General features: G+C 51.5%; 2 protein-coding genes across 2 annotated transcripts; both read left to right on the top strand.

Moving 5' to 3' along the window:
- Window positions 1-2,883: 2,883 nt before the first annotated feature.
- Window positions 2,884-5,272, top strand: EMWEY_00025220 (Guanylyl cyclase, related; the record flags this gene model as incomplete). Its single annotated transcript, XM_013481031.1, has 9 exons — window positions 2,884-3,013; window positions 3,157-3,284; window positions 3,449-3,560; window positions 3,703-3,781; window positions 3,922-3,970; window positions 4,186-4,266; window positions 4,417-4,543; window positions 4,708-4,889; window positions 5,168-5,272. 9 exons carry the CDS (start codon window positions 2,884-2,886, stop codon window positions 5,270-5,272), a joined length of 993 nt encoding a protein of 330 aa, XP_013336485.1.
- Window positions 5,273-5,367: 95 nt separating this feature from the next.
- EMWEY_00025210 (adenylate cyclase, putative) lies at window positions 5,368-13,357 on the top strand (the record flags this gene model as incomplete). Its single annotated transcript, XM_013481030.1, has 24 exons — window positions 5,368-5,684; window positions 5,822-5,891; window positions 5,987-6,094; window positions 6,219-6,318; window positions 6,465-6,556; window positions 6,674-6,780; window positions 6,933-7,071; window positions 7,254-7,402; window positions 7,533-7,648; window positions 7,797-7,915; window positions 8,041-8,147; window positions 8,249-8,363; window positions 8,536-8,605; window positions 8,923-8,975; window positions 9,091-9,204; window positions 9,341-9,473; window positions 9,728-9,854; window positions 9,965-10,041; window positions 10,187-10,294; window positions 10,478-10,907; window positions 11,085-12,435; window positions 12,542-12,597; window positions 12,806-12,918; window positions 13,110-13,357. 24 exons carry the CDS (start codon window positions 5,368-5,370, stop codon window positions 13,355-13,357), a joined length of 4,419 nt encoding a protein of 1,472 aa, XP_013336484.1.
- Between the last annotated feature and the right edge of the window lie 1,669 nt (window positions 13,358-15,026).

The following is a 15,026-nucleotide window of genomic DNA, read 5'->3' as shown; positions in this document are numbered from 1 at the left end:
CCCTATCCCCCCCCTCCCCCCTAAACCCCCCCGGACGACGAGGTATTCCAAGACATGAACAAGCAGGAAGGGAGTTCCAAAAGCGAATATTCAGGGAGCATGAATAGACTAGTAGAAGAGGTGGAAAAACCCACATAAGTGGGGTTAAAAACCACGCTCGCTAGGACTGGGACTAGAGTGCAGCGCTTTAGACCAGTCGGCCACCCAGCATAAGGCATCCGCAACTGGTCTATGCCTCTGACGCAAAAGCCGCCACACTTCGCAACATTCAATTCCTCGATAGGCAATTACCAGAGTGGGCTCTGAAGCATTGTAGTCTCCCAATTGGTGCAAGACAGCCCTGCGGCGACGCCGTGTCAATAGTGGGGCCTTTGTAGCGGAATATGCCCGTCGGTAGGTACCCCTCTAAAGGCGGCCAGCCTCAGCGGCCATCCTCAGGGCTCAACGAAAGTTACGGCTAAGAGCTCTTTGTGTCGGCGACACTCAAAAACACATATGCACGCACTCAGGAAATGCGCACTAGCCAGCAAGTCCTCGGGAAAGAATATTTTCCCAGACCGCCAACCGCTGGGGAGCTGTCAAAGGAAAGAGGCGCAGCTGATTTGGCAAAGCCTCTAGGGGATAAATGCATATGCATTTGAGTGAAGTCTGTGCCAGCCACTGCTCAGCCGCCGCCCTGCCACGCCCGTTGATAACTAAGAAGGTTCCACGTCCGTCTGCCCTGCTGTTGCTTCTGGCTTTTACGTACTGCCCAAGGAAGTGCTCCGCAGCTCCAATACGCATTGCAGCAGCAATGTGGATATGGCTTGGACTGTAGATGCAGAAAGCAGCGTACACGAGCGGGTGCACATGCAGGCAAGCACCCGTGCCGGGGGTGCGGATCCGCTCCTGCAGAAGCTGCAGCTTCTTCATGTACGCACACTTTCCGTGCTGCTGTTGTGCAGATTGGATACGAGCATGCAGCAGCTGCACCTGCATGCTGAACGCTAGGGGGTTAAGCAGCAACGCGTCATACCGGCTCTGCAGCCGTAGCAGGTCGCACGGGCCTTCAACGTGGACGGTCTCGTCGCAGAGGGGTGGACGCTCAACTACTTCAGACGACGCCGTGGGAAGAGGAGACAAAAACTGAAGATCTGTAGGGGCACTCACATTGTCGCTTGGTGCTGTCTCTTTGTCGCCTGCTGACCGGCTGCCTCTGCCTGTTGGCGGCTGAAGATCTGACAGAAAGTGAGGGAGGACACCGTGAAAAGAAGCCAAAGATATGCGTGGGAGGCGCGAGCGTTCCTGCGGGGAGGAAGCTGTCGTGTTAACTAAGGGCCCCCGCCCACGGAGAGTTGAAATCTCTGGGAGTGCCGGAGATGGTGAGGGACGAAAGCACTGCAAATGTGGGGTTGGCAGAACGAGCCAATATGCTGGTCGTCTGAATAGTTTAGATCTGACGCTCTGCTCTGTCGCTCCCCGAACATCCGCTTGGACAAAGCACACTGCATTGCTGTCCGCGCCGCAAACATCCCTCGCTGCGTATCCTCCCGACCAACTCGTACAGCAGCTGTAGACCCCCGGAACTCTAAGAGCAGCAGGGAAGCTCCGAAATCTTGTAGGTCGAGTGCATGGAAGCAGTTGTCTCATTCCTGCTAGTCAGTTGTACACTCAGAAATTCATTAGCAATCGAACACAGTAATAAAGAGACACCCAGTGACTTCGGAGCAGAATTCACGACGGCACAAGCTCAATAATCTGCACAAAGCTCTATGGTTCAGGGCCAACTGCCTTCTTCCAGCGTAACACCACATAACGGTTAGATATGCAGGAGTTTAACTTTTCAGATAGGGGTGGAAATCGTCGGTGGGGATATGTGACAAGACAAGTACTGCGGGTTATTGCTTCAACTGCGGAAGACGACGATTTTCGAGGAAAATCCTGTTCATGGCTTCAATTCACAAGTGTTTACTTCTTCTGCAGACGCAAGAGGCAGCTTAGCACCGGCTAACCTCGGACATGCTCGCAGGACCAAAAGTTCATGCAGCACTCAAGGCAGCATTGAGGCCTTTTCCAGCAGCATTGGATGATTCAAAGTTTACAAAATCTGTGCAAATGATGGGTTTTAATTGTGTTCGAAAGCGAAATTGTTACGATCGACTCCTTTTTGTGCATGCGGTTTCGTCGGGGCTGCGGCTCACTCTCGTCGAGCGTATCCCTACCTGCGCGTTGCTGACCATCTGCTATATCCATCGATGAAAACTTCTGAATGGTTTTGAACGCAGTCAGGCACTAACAAAGACATTGCAGTGTCAGGGTGTAAGCTCGCGCTTAGCAGACACCCGCGTCGAGGACGAGCCAGTGGCTCTCCATCGAGGTCCAGCGACATGGGAATGCTTTGACAGCTTCTCTCCCTTGACTAGAAACGCTGGAAACGGGATAGCAGACTGGAATCGTTTTTTTATTCTGTTCTCATATAAGCTTCTCTACTGCACGGAGAAAGACTGTAGTGGCCAGCTCCCACCCTAGTTTGCGAGACAGCGCTTTCCGCGGACAGCGTCGTTGGATTTTCCATTGTAACCACACTTCCCGCAGCATAGAGTGTATATCTGTGCACATGTCTTGTAATGGCAATGTTATAGTGTCAGGCGTTTTTTAAGCATGCGGCAGAGACAAACACAAGGACTGAACGGACCCGGAGAAGCAGGCCTCATCTGTTGGACGAATCAGTTGTCTCACATTTACTCGCCCAGCCCATGGGGAACCGCCTGCACAGCACAACCAACAACGATGGTGAGGAGAAGCAAATAGACACTGTAGTGCAGACTTTTCATGCGTAGGTTCGAAAACCGGTTAGTTGCCTTCAACGCTGAAGCCAGGTTTGGGTTTTCTCGGACCCTCGAGATGAAACGGCGAATGTTCATGGAGTACGTAATGAGTTATGCACTAGCGAACCGCCATTTATGTCCCTGCAGAGTTGTAATCGTTGGTGCTGTCAAACAAATCCCCGTCTCTTCCACTCGTTTTTTGGATGGTGATAATTTTGCGGCATTATGGAGTCTCTAAGCAGCTCTCGGTTGTTTCAGATGGGCTTGTGCATCTGTTGTAGCATTGCTATTACACAGCCTTATATGTTCAGTAACTGTGGAGTCCGGCTGTGAATGCGTTCTTTCGAAGGAGGAGCCCTTGCCTTTCGCCCCGGCTTTCTCCAAGAGGGTTTCATTTGGCGTAATTCAAGGAGCCGGTCTAGAGGGCCTGAAAGGCCTCCGCCAATTGACGAGTCGTCAGAGGCTGTTTTACCACAGGTGAGTTTCTGTGCGGCAGCCGTGGAGCGCCATTCGTGTTCATCTCTATGTTAGATGCGTCTTAAGGAAAGAGATGGGGGAATAGGGGCCCGGAGCGGATAAAGGGATTTCGCAGTTATGCATCTGCTTCTGTTGCCCATCCGCCGGTCTCGTTACCTCTTTAGGGAGATGCAGTTTCGCAGGACTGGCGCTGGCTCGCCTTGCGGTGCGAACGGCGCCTTAATGCATCAATGCAGCAAAGGTCGGCGAAACCCGACAAGATCGCCGACACACTTGGTGCGTTGCCTTCCCCCGAGCTTCCTATCGCCTTAGCTGAGTACTGCTGCTTTGACGCGACGCGGTCGGTGCCTTGTGGCTGTCGTAGGCGTATGACAGTTATTCAGCACGCCTTGTTTGTCCTCTCCTTTTTTGTATGAAGGCCATTCACTGGATGTGAAGCAGTTTTCCTGCTTCGTGCCGAGGACTGTGCTGGAGGCCATTGCAGACAAGCGCATCAGGTTGGTTTCGACAGCCTGCTGCGGCTGTTGGGCGGCACGGCTGTTTGGAGTGAAGCTACACATTAATTTAGATGGGAGTAAACAGTTTACAACCCTTGAGCAAGGTACATTTAATGACGGACTGTGTGTTTTTTCTGCAGGTACTCGGATGACTTTGACGTGCAAGTTGAAACATTCACGGCAGCAGTTGTACGCCGCTTGTAAATTGCAGTATAGGGTCGCTTATTGTTGCTTGTGTGATGCCTGAAGTAGTGTAGATAGCAGATGGACAGTGCTCAGTTTTCAGCAGCCATACAACTTAGACATCCCAGACACTACCGGCTGCACCGGAGGCAACGCACTGCAGTCGCTCTGAACTGCAGCCTTTCCCTGCTTGCCCTTGTGATGATGCTCCTTCGCTGCAGGTATTCTGTGATGCAAGTGGTTTTACAGCACTAACGGAAGCCCTTGACACCCAGCCTAATGGGGCGGAACGACTTGGCGGTGTGGGTCGAGCTGTGTGTTCTACAGCGTGCAATTAAACTAGCATTACAGGCAGACGATGGGCCCATTTATGCTTTTTGCTGCGGTAAAGACGGTGGATACTGCTGCATGAGCATACCTATGAGAGTAGTGGCGATGTGTGTGTCCTTCAGATTATCAATAAGTTTTTTGACAAGATCATTCGCATTGTACATTTCTGGGGAGGGGACATCATCAAATTCAGCGGCGATGCTCTGACAGTTGTATGGCCGGTGGACGACGAAGAGGATGAGGATCGCCGTGAGGATACCATAGTTGACGGAGGTTGTGTATTTGTCGTTGGACAGATGGGCAGAGTTTGAATTTCTGATCCAAGAGCTTACACACGGTCATTTGAGATGCCGACATGCTGCTTCCGCATTGTTAAGTGCGTGTACATATTGTTTCCTTGTTTGCTTGTTCAGGTGAAGAGATAAACGGAGAAGATGACGCTGAATACCGCGTTGATGCGCGACAGGCGTGTCTTTTGGCAGCAAAGTGTTGTATGAACCTCCACCAGTCCTTGCACAAATATCCGACGGGTTTTGCTGGAAAGACGCTGACACTCCACATCGGTGCTGGCTTTGGGCGGGTCACTATTTTACAGGTCAGCCGCGCAGGTGGCCAATGGGCGGTCTTAGCTCATCTGTCTCCTCCCTTGAGGTTGGCGTGTTGCCTGTGGATGTAGTGTCACCTAAACCTACAGACTCCTGGACAGCCCAACCTTTGGTTAGCATGCACTTCTCCAGCAGGAACTGCTGCTGGCAGTATAAACTCGGGAGCCAAGGAGAGGACTCGGCGAGTGAGAGGACTTGGCTGCCGACGCCTGCTTTAGGGTGACAAGCTGGAAGATTGTATAGGTTCTGTGTTTCTGACGATGATTAGGTTGGAGGCATCATGGATAGATGGGAGTATGTGGTGGCAGGAGCACCTTTAGAAGAAATCTCCATTGCAGAGCCGTTAGCCAGCACAGGCAAGTTTTCCCCATAAGCGGGCAGAGCCCTTCGTTCTCCATATTTGCACCTTCTAAATGTGTTCGCAACTAGTTTTCTGCAACAAAATTTTGAGCGCCCGCTGTGTTTGGAATGTCTGATCCAGGCGAGACGGTCGTTTCGCCAACAATGGCAGATGCAATGCACGGCGTTGCAACGCTGGAACCTGTTAGGGACTCGCCCCCTGGGAGGCAGTTTTACCGGTTGTTGCCTCATGCCGATGACTTGGTGAAGATTTCCCACGAGCAACGACAGGGGACCCATCTCTGTGCAGAAGAGGAGGAGCAGAACGGCCCAATAGAGGAGGCGGAACTGGAACGAATTCACAAAATTGCCGACTGGAAGGTCGATCCTCCGCCTCCCCTCGCCCCTATCGAGGTTGACGCAGACGATGTTGACCTTATACGCAGGTAAGCAGACTTCCAAACACATCTCCTACATGCATAGTTTGGGTTCATGTTTCCGTGACCTACGCTGAAACCCGAAGACGTGTACTGAAGCAGAGGGTTGAGTTTCGTCAGTTTGGCCGTTTGTTGATGGGTTTCAGGTACATCCCACCTGCGGTCTTCAGACGGCTCAAGTCGGGTTGCAATGTGTTCCTGAATGAATTAAGGACGGTGAGGCTTGCGGTTGCAACTTTGACATGGAAACATAAGGTTTGGTAGTCAACGGAGCTTAAAGTTATTTTATGCACGTTCCGTACGTCTCACAGGTGTCGGTGATGTTCATTTGTGTGCGGGGGCTGGACGTTTCGTCATCCACTGGTAGCCAAGTGGCTCACAAGCTCATGAAAATGACCCAAAAAGCAGCATATACCATGGTACGATGAATAGCGGCAATTGAAGGTTGTTACCGAAATTCAACTGACAGCTTGCGTGGATACGATGTGCATCACGGTTGAACTCGAGAGCTGCCTTTGTGATTTATGTTGCGCCCGTTGACAGGAAGGGTCAGTGAACAAGTTCCTTGTGGACGACAAGGGGGTATTGCTGCTCGTAATGTTCGGGTTGCCGCCAGTGTATCATCTCGACGACCCTGTCCGCGGTGCGTAGTGTAGCGCTAAAGAAACAAAGCGTAGTCCTTCTGCGGGAAGGCCCAGGGCCCGAGAGAGTTCGTTGTCCCCTTCAGCTCACAGATGTGTTCGTGGCCTCCTGTTCCGACTGCTGTGCTTGCGTCGCACCTTTTTTCAGCCATCATGGCAGGGTTGCGTGTGATTGACGGCATGAAGATGTTTGGACTTGATGCTGGAATAGGCATCACCAGCGGTCGAGTCTGGTGTGGGGTACGCAAAGCCGATGGTAGTTTTGTATATCGGAACCCTGGAGACGGGCCTACGGTTTGGTGGGGCAGGGAGCCGCCAAGCCCGGCAGTGCATTGTGCTGTTGGTTTTGATCTGCAGACCGTCGGAAACGACTTGCGAAAGGAGTACACGGCGTTAGGGGACTTCGTCAACCTCGCGGCCAGGCTTATGGCGAAAGCGGGGCCCCGCGAAATATATGTGGATGCGTAAGACGAAGCAGATGCAGAGAGCTTTGAAGGAGCATCTGCTTGCTGCTTTTTCGGCTAGCCTTTACTGAGTCATTCCGGACGGGGGAGCAGCTAGTGGTGGACTGTGCGGTGTATTGAGGCCCAGTGCTTGCGGGGTTTGTGCGCACCAGCAACACCCACCGTTCGGCGCAGCATGCCATGGAATTCAAGCAACTGCCGAGCATGAAGGTCAAGGGGAAGGAGCATCCAATCGAAGTGTTCATGCCAACGGGAACGCTCATTAACAAGGTGCAAACCGGCCCGGAATTGGTAGGTTGGTGCCATACCCCTGAGTGGAACTGCTGCTGCACTCGCCAGTATGAGAGCCAGCATGAGACGTCAAGCGAGTATAGTTGAGGCGTCAGCCTTTGGGGGTAGTAGTTCCCGTAATTTAGTTCACTGATCTAGGTGTGGAGAGGTGGAGGATCCACAACGAGTCCTGTGTATTTCAGGGTCCCCTGCTGTCTTGGCCGGGGTGGCCATGCCGGAACCAGCTGCAGAGTATTCTAGAGCCATCTACGATGTATAAGAAACAGGGGAAGGCCGTTCGCCCCCCTTTGGACTACCCCGTGCCCTGTGGGCCTGTTTTCGCACACGAATGGTGAGGCCTAAAATCAGTAGTACCAGGGGGAGGACTATTCGCATGAAGCTCCGGCATTTTGCTGAGCTGAAGACGTGCTTTGCCTCGTGTAACCTCTATGCAAAAACCCATTTGGTGTACGATGGCACAGGTATGAGCCATACATGCCCCAGCTGCAACCTTTACTGGAAGTTGGCGGGGTGATGGTCATCAAGGGAAGGGAGGGCCTGGGGGCGAAGGAGCTGCAAGATTACATTCGTGATTTTGGTAGGTCTCCAGAATGTGCTTTGTACTCGGGGACGGACAATTATATCAGGTTGGCAGTTAGAGCCCCATAATTTGCTCGAGGCTAACCTATGCAGAGGTTAAACATAGCATCGTGCAACTTTTGCGAGTATTTGTTGTCTTTGGGCAGGCTCGAAGAAGTCAAATCGTCAGATGTTTTGTATCAGCAACATGCCGGATTCCCCCAACCTCAACATCGGCAATGTTCCTTTACTCGCATGGAGAAAACTCTGCACAGAAATGGTTGAAGTAAGTGTTTGAGCTGTGGGATTGCTCGTCGTCTTCACGTATAGCTTGGGACATCCTGTGGGCGGCAGGCACAGCGATCGCTGGTTGCACTTTTGCATTTGGTGGGCGTGTGCATACCCGCGCAGCGTTGGCGTAGCAGTGACAATCGAGAAAAAAAGGGTTATTCGCGTATTGACCGCGACAACTCAGTCTACGGCCTAACAAAGGAACTCATACATCCGTCGTTTCATTGGTATTTCCACGTTACTTGTGCCCCTCATAATCGCTTTCTTCAAACTGTACTATTGGCTGGGTAGAGTTTCTTCATGGAAAGCTTGTGGTTTTGTCCCTCAGGCGGCTGGAAGAGATGAAGCCTGTTGTACACGGTTTAATCCTGCCGCATGAGCTACCTGAAAATCAGCGCCTAGCAAAGGAGCGACGAAGGTGCATGAAACGACTCCGCAAGCAGGTGGGTGCTGTGGAGAAAGGCATCTAGTTATTCACCACTGTGACGGAGTTCAGGATATTTGTTTTTCTCCATTCAAGCGCTGCGTCGCAGTTGGCAGGGGCTTGGGAGACAATATACTTAGGCGCTTTGTATTCTGGAGATATTCGAGTTTTTGTCCTTCGTTGCGCCTCAGGGATATGTCCCCATGTCACCGACAATGGCCCTTTTGCACAGGCCCGCTGAGTGGGTGGAAGAAGCAGGGCGTCGGATCACCCCTGTGCAAGCACTGGTTAAGAATATTGGCGTGGACTTGGGCCTGGCTGAGGCAAATTCAGGCGCGTATTCCCCAACATTCGCCCACACCATGTCTAGATCTCACAAGGGGTCTTAATCTGCTGCAACAGTGCAGGGTCTCGAAATCAAGGCACTGAGAGAACGAGCCAATGCGGGGAATAACTTAGATTGCCGCACACATATCCAGATGGCTAAGTGCACGGTATTATTTCATGTTGGTTGGTTTGGGTACCAGCGCAGCAGCAATTCCCTAATAGCTGCAGCAGGTGAACCACTGTTTTCGCAGATGACAGCGAAGCATCTGATAGTGATGGCTCTACTCCACGGCATCTGTACGGGGTAAGTGCTCCTACTACAGTGCGGAAAGAACAGTGTCCGTGGACCTGTTACATGCTTTGTTGATAGTTTGTCCCTATGCTTCATTTTTTCTGTGCGAGCCGCTGTGTACTTGCAGCCCAGCGGCGAGTCAATTGCCCCAATAATAGCATCTCTCGTGAATGGATTTTCCCTGTTCGAGAGCTCCATCGTGGTTTTGCACGTTCGCACGGGCACAAGCGTGTTTGCTGAGGTCTGTCCGTATTTTCTTTAGAGAGAACAAGTGGAAGGTAACGAGCGCGCGTCCCCGGTACAACTCTGGCTAAATGGGCTTTGCTTGTTAGTGAGGGGACTTGCTGGTTGCGTGGTTGTTACTGTGTGCGTCCTAGATGGACAGTGACAGCTGGAGAGTAGCGCGCCTTGTAGCTCGGGTATCGCTTGTCCGTCGCCAACACAGACTGGATGATGACATGCGGAACCTGAAGGAGTGGCGATGCAAGCACTCACGCAAATGTTGGTGGTGTACGTATGCGAACGTTGCAATATCCATTAATGGAGGGCACCGTAATATGGGTCTTCACGCATCCATAGTATCGGGACATCCAACTCTGTACATCTTACATATTGGTGCTGTAGAGTTCAGTTTTCCAGCGTTGTCGATTTAGAGATTTTTGAGGGGGCAGGGAACTTAATTTAGTGACGTGTGACGGGGGAGTCTTTGGATGGTGACCAGAACTGTTGCAAGTTGCTGCAGTGCTTTTCTGTGAGCCTTGCAGGCAAAGGGTATCGCACAGCCACGGTGGTGGACAGCAGCGGGAAGGTTAACCCTGTGCATTCCACCAGTCTGTGCAAGCCTCTTCCCTCGCAATTCTACCAGCCGCTGGTTTTTGTTCTAATATGCAGGTGTGCCAACAGGCATGTCTGTTTATTATGTAGTATTTAAAATGCGCCTGCAACACATATTAATTGGTTCGCTGTTGGCTCACTATGAATTGCTTGTATGCAACGCGCAGTGACACAACCGACAATGTCCCCGAACAGCAGCAGCTTGTACAAATGGCAAAGGACAACAACGCATACATTGAGCTCCGTAAGCTAAGTAAACAACAGACTGTCTAGGAAGTTCCATTTTAAGAGAGAGGTCTTTGACTGGTTTGAGGTTTGCAGCACCGTGTTTTATTGTGTAAAGGTGGCTATCAGCTGAACTGCTGTTTCCAGGCTTCTGTGGCCTGCAGGCAAGCTTACTGAGGACGAGACTGCTAGCTTCTTGGCCCACTGCCTCCACATTAACCGCAAGTACTTGTCTGCCGAGTTCGTGCAGTATGTTCACCGTGTATCAGCAGGTGACCTTTGCAGCTAACGGGAAGCATTTAAAGTGTAGATATGCTATGACCAGGAGTGCAGGCCTTCGTGCTGCAGTGCCCCCAAGGTTCTTCTTAGTTGAGCCCTAATGTTCATGTTTCGATGTTCGCATGTTTGTTTCATCTTATTCACATGTTAGCTTGTCGAGTTGCTGTGGTTCGTAGGGATCCCCAAGTATATTTTCCTGACAGCGGAGCAACTGGTGCAGGACGGACACGTTGTACTGAAGGAGCGAAAACGAAAGACTCGTGGGGCTGATGAACTCCTTAGAGAAAACACGCGTAACTTCGAACTGCGGTACAGGCAGCTGCTACTGCAGCGCATGGGCAAGCAATACCAGAACCTCCAACAAGAATATGAAACCCCAAGGGAGAAGAGAATTTCCAAGCCTCAGGATGTCGCTCAGGATGGCATGCAGGTCTCATCGCCGTCCGACGATTCCAGCGATGAGGACGACACGGAGGTTCGTTATGTGGATGACGAAGTTATTGTGGCTGTCATTGGCCTTCTAAAGACTCTCAATAAGCAGCGTATTGATTTAGGCTTGGATCCAGACGAGGTCTTTATCCCTCCTTTGTCTCCCCATGGAGAACAGTGAGCACTGAAACATCTAACACTCCCTGTCTTAGATTTCTCCCTTTGTGTAGAAATCAGCCGTGGTGTTGCCTTGATGAACTCGCAAATTGCTAGCTACGCTTCCCCAGTCAGGTGCAATACCTTCATGCATTTGACTCCAGGAATTACTCTCTCTGTTGATTTTGCGGAATGCAGAGAGGACTGGAGAGCACAGGCTCAGTACGACGTGTTGTCGCCTTCCTGTATGCCGCCAGATGCAGCGGCTCTGGAGCTCATGCCTCCCCCCGCTTCTTCTCTTCTGAGCGCTGTATCTTTCTCGCTTGAAGGAGAAGCCAATGGGGAGCCAGTGCGCTCTCCATTCTACTTGGCTGAGTGTTTCCGGCGGCGACTGTTGGACTGGGGACCCAAGGAGCCAGCTAAGGCGAATGAACAGGACAGGTTCGATTCTAGGGACTCAGCGACTACCAACGATGACCAGCAGCACCCGAGACGCCTCCCCTCACGACGGAGGGGACGAAAGGCCAATGGTTTGGGGGGAGCATCTACGCACTGCCGCGTAGGATGGCAGGAGCAGCTGGCGCAGGAGGACAGTCGGAGGATCCGTCGGGGCAAGTTAACGGATGCCGAGTTCGCTCTTCTGTGTTTTAGACCCTCGTGGATGCCGTTGGAGTTTGAAGACCTCGCGGCATTACGCCGAAGCCGGCGCAGACGGGTGGCGCAAGCGAAAAACCTGGAGTGGGACAGTGATGCTGATGAGCCCATTGTGAAGCAGGGTGGTACAGATGACGACGGTGGTTGGGGAATCAAGCGTTACAGTGAAGCGCGCGTTGTGTCGGACTTGAACTCTCTACCTTTCGTTCCCCAACTCGTTGCAGACTGCATGTTCACAGTTGAACGGCTTCTGCCGGAAGAGCAGATGATGGCCAAAGTGGCTTCTGTGTTTCCTATAGCTTTCAGACCAACTGAACTCCGAATGGCGTACCCCCGCCGCATGTTGTCGAAAGACTTCTACAGCCTTGTCCATCAGCTCATAGTTAAGGATGTGCTGGAGGTTTGTGACCCTCCATCCCAAGAAGAACAAGAAGCCCTCAGTCATTTCGTTGGGGCCCCTGCACCTAAGACGGTTGCACAAAGCACGGCCACCACAGTGACCATCACGCCACCAGACGGAGCAGGCGGGTCAGCCCACGGCAAGTCTGCATCTTTGCTGGATGTACCAGGCGGCGGGGCTGGAGCACAAGTAGTGCACAGTACCACTATAGAGGACACCCCTTTTCCAGGGCTTGGCCCGGGACATGAACGCCGCCCCAGCGTTATGAAGGCAGGTGGCATTGTGACGCCAGCGAAGGTTGCGGCTGCCGGAAGTGAGAAGGGTTCCCAAGGCCAAGACAAGTCAGCGTCTGATTTTGTGACGGAGCAGCAGCAGAACTGTTTTGAGGCTGACGTCGCTGTAGGCAGTGCAACAGGCGAAGCCTGGAGCAGCGTTCTTACAACTCCAGAAGGAAAGGAGGTTCACATCCGTTTTACAAGTATAGCGCTGCAGAGGGTAAGTGGCTGCCTCACCAGGAAGCCGTGATTTATTGGGTGTGTTCACCATTCCTGTTCAATACAAAGCTAAATTACTACGTTCTGTACGTTTGCGCTGCGTTCAGGTTGTCTCAGATTTGCTGCTCTCAGACGAACGCAGCTGGCTTACCCTCGTTTGCCGGTAAGGCGACACGGCGTCCATGATGCCCCGCGGTGACAGTACTTTTCTCCGTAACGACCCAGCTATCGCTGTACCCAGTCTTCGACTTTGGAGCACGTCATTACTGATGGCTTTTTCATGCAGCTGCAGAATACCTGCAATTGAATAAGTTTGTTCATGGTTTTTGTCTGAGACATGCAACCTGCGTGTTGTGTTTTTGGCTATTTAGTCGGGCGCTGGCCCAGAGGTTCTCTACTACAACTGAATCAAAAGGCAAACAAAAGATGGCCAGGAGCAATACCTCAGGGGCCACCGTTGGAAATGAGCCTTCTGTTCACGAAGGTGTGCAAGAGATTCGGTGGCTGCTGTCGTGTCCTGGGCTGAGCAAGCTCAAGATGTGCTGCAGTACTAAATGTCTTTGGAATTACTCTAGTTCTATTTCTTGCCCATAGTGCCTGCGACATGCTGTAGGTTCATGGGTTGGTTGAAGATATTTGTAGTCACTTTGGAGTTTTCTGTGCGACCGTATGCAGGGCCTGATTCTGTGGACGTAATTCCTGAGTCCCTCTTACAGGGTGTGTTGGAGGCAGAGAGAGAGCAGCAGACACGAACAGGCGGACATAACTTGAAACTGCCAGTCATGTACCAATCAGACGATAAACGGAAAGAATCAGAGTCAGCAACCACTCCACCAGCAACCTGTGTCGAAGCGGGGCAAAGCGCCAAACTCGCAGACGGAGGGGCGCATGACTCAAAAGAAGTTGAAAGGGCACCTATTTAGTTCACTTGCAGCAGGTTTTTATGATTTAGCTTCACAGCACATTTCCTGCATTTTGACGGCTTTACCTGCTCCACAGATGAATGCATGTAAAACCCAAACGGTTGAGGTGGTCAGCGAACCTGACAACCACCAATGGTAGCACCTGAAGAGCCCGGCAATCCATTTAGGGTTCATGGGCTCTATTGAACTCCATCAAATTTGCTGCTTCGTAGGTGTCGTTATTGTTGTGCGTGCACGAGAACTGTCATCAATTTAGCAGGAGTGAATACAGACGAGCAGTAGAGATTTCGCGAATGTTCGGATGCCAAAATTCCGAGCTTGCGCAGGAGTTGTTGTAAGGAGCGCAAACAGTAGACGTCTTGCACTGGGTAGGGGGCTTTCGGGGCTCTATCTGTCTGCGTTCTACAATGCAACCATTTGGATGTTGTGCTGCCGGCCCTGCAAGCTTTGGTTGCCTCCACCGAGAAGGGATTCATTGACGAAGCCTTCTAACAGCATCATTTCATCATACAGATATATCTCCCCTGACTAACTTAGGCGGAAACTGGGAGCAGTGTGCATCACAGTATGTTGTTGAGAGGTCTTGTTGTTAGAGATAGACCGTTTTTGTTTTTTCTCACTTTAGGGGTAAACCTTTTTTTCTTCCAGGTTCTCCCAGATTTTGGCATATTTCCTTTTGGACATTTTCGCGATGCCTCTCTTTCGCACAGGTACTCACAGGTACTTCCCACAAGTGGGTTCTTGCAGTCGATGCATTTGCAGTTCTACATTACTTTCCAATAGGATGGTTTTGCTTTGACGTAAGTCTGCAGGGACACAAAATCATTCAGCGAGAATTGGTATCACTGCGCTACTCTACATCTGCTGGCACGTCCACAGGATTTTGCGCATCTGCTTGCACTTCGTCATCAGTATCAGGATTTCTACACATCTACAGGCACTTCCTTATCAGGACATCGCAGTAGTTTGTGCTTGCACTTTCACGAAATTGCCACTTTCGTGCTCGGTTAGCATATTGAATCCATCCCCTTGGTGGGGCCGTGGGAGATAGCACTATTTGCTGGGTCAGGGAGAGCCCTCCAGACTTTTCGTACACTGCTGAGCGTCGTGAGCAGTCGTGGCAGTGTATAGTGGCAACTCAGCTCTACTCCTACAGCGTATGGTGTTCCATTCCACGTTGACGACCAGCGGTTCTCTGCGCACACTCCTGTTGCACGGGGTTTTCCTGCTTGGCTCCAGATTTTTTTCTTATTGAAGGGACGATAGAACTGCTCCATTAATGCCGTAACTCTGCTACATCTTCGCTGCGCAAAAAACGAAGTGGCCTTCGGCGCCTCCGAGCAGCTAGCGGGCGTTCGCCCAACAGGTTGAACGAACGGAGTGCAGGAAGGAAGGAACTGCGCCTGTCTATGCTGGAAAGGCTTATTGTATGAGCAAATTAGTAAGTGGCAAATACATTAATATTCTACCAGTGCCTGAAAAACTGCGATTACCTTGCTTTCGGCCCCGCCATCAGCTCACTTGCCACATTTACTATGGTCGTCAGCAGTGGCTCGTTGGCGACTGTTAGGTGGGTGCAGTTTAATGACGTAACGATGGAGTTATATTCAAAGTCTTGAGTAGTCGAGTAAGATATAACTGATACAAAGGCTCCTTTTTCTGTCTTCCA

This window comes from Eimeria maxima, genomic scaffold, assembly GCF_000499605.1.
Source record: "Eimeria maxima Weybridge genomic scaffold, Emw_scaff265, whole genome shotgun sequence".
Taxonomy (NCBI): domain Eukaryota; phylum Apicomplexa; class Conoidasida; order Eucoccidiorida; family Eimeriidae; genus Eimeria; species Eimeria maxima.
This window is presented reverse-complemented; position numbering and strand designations above follow the sequence as displayed.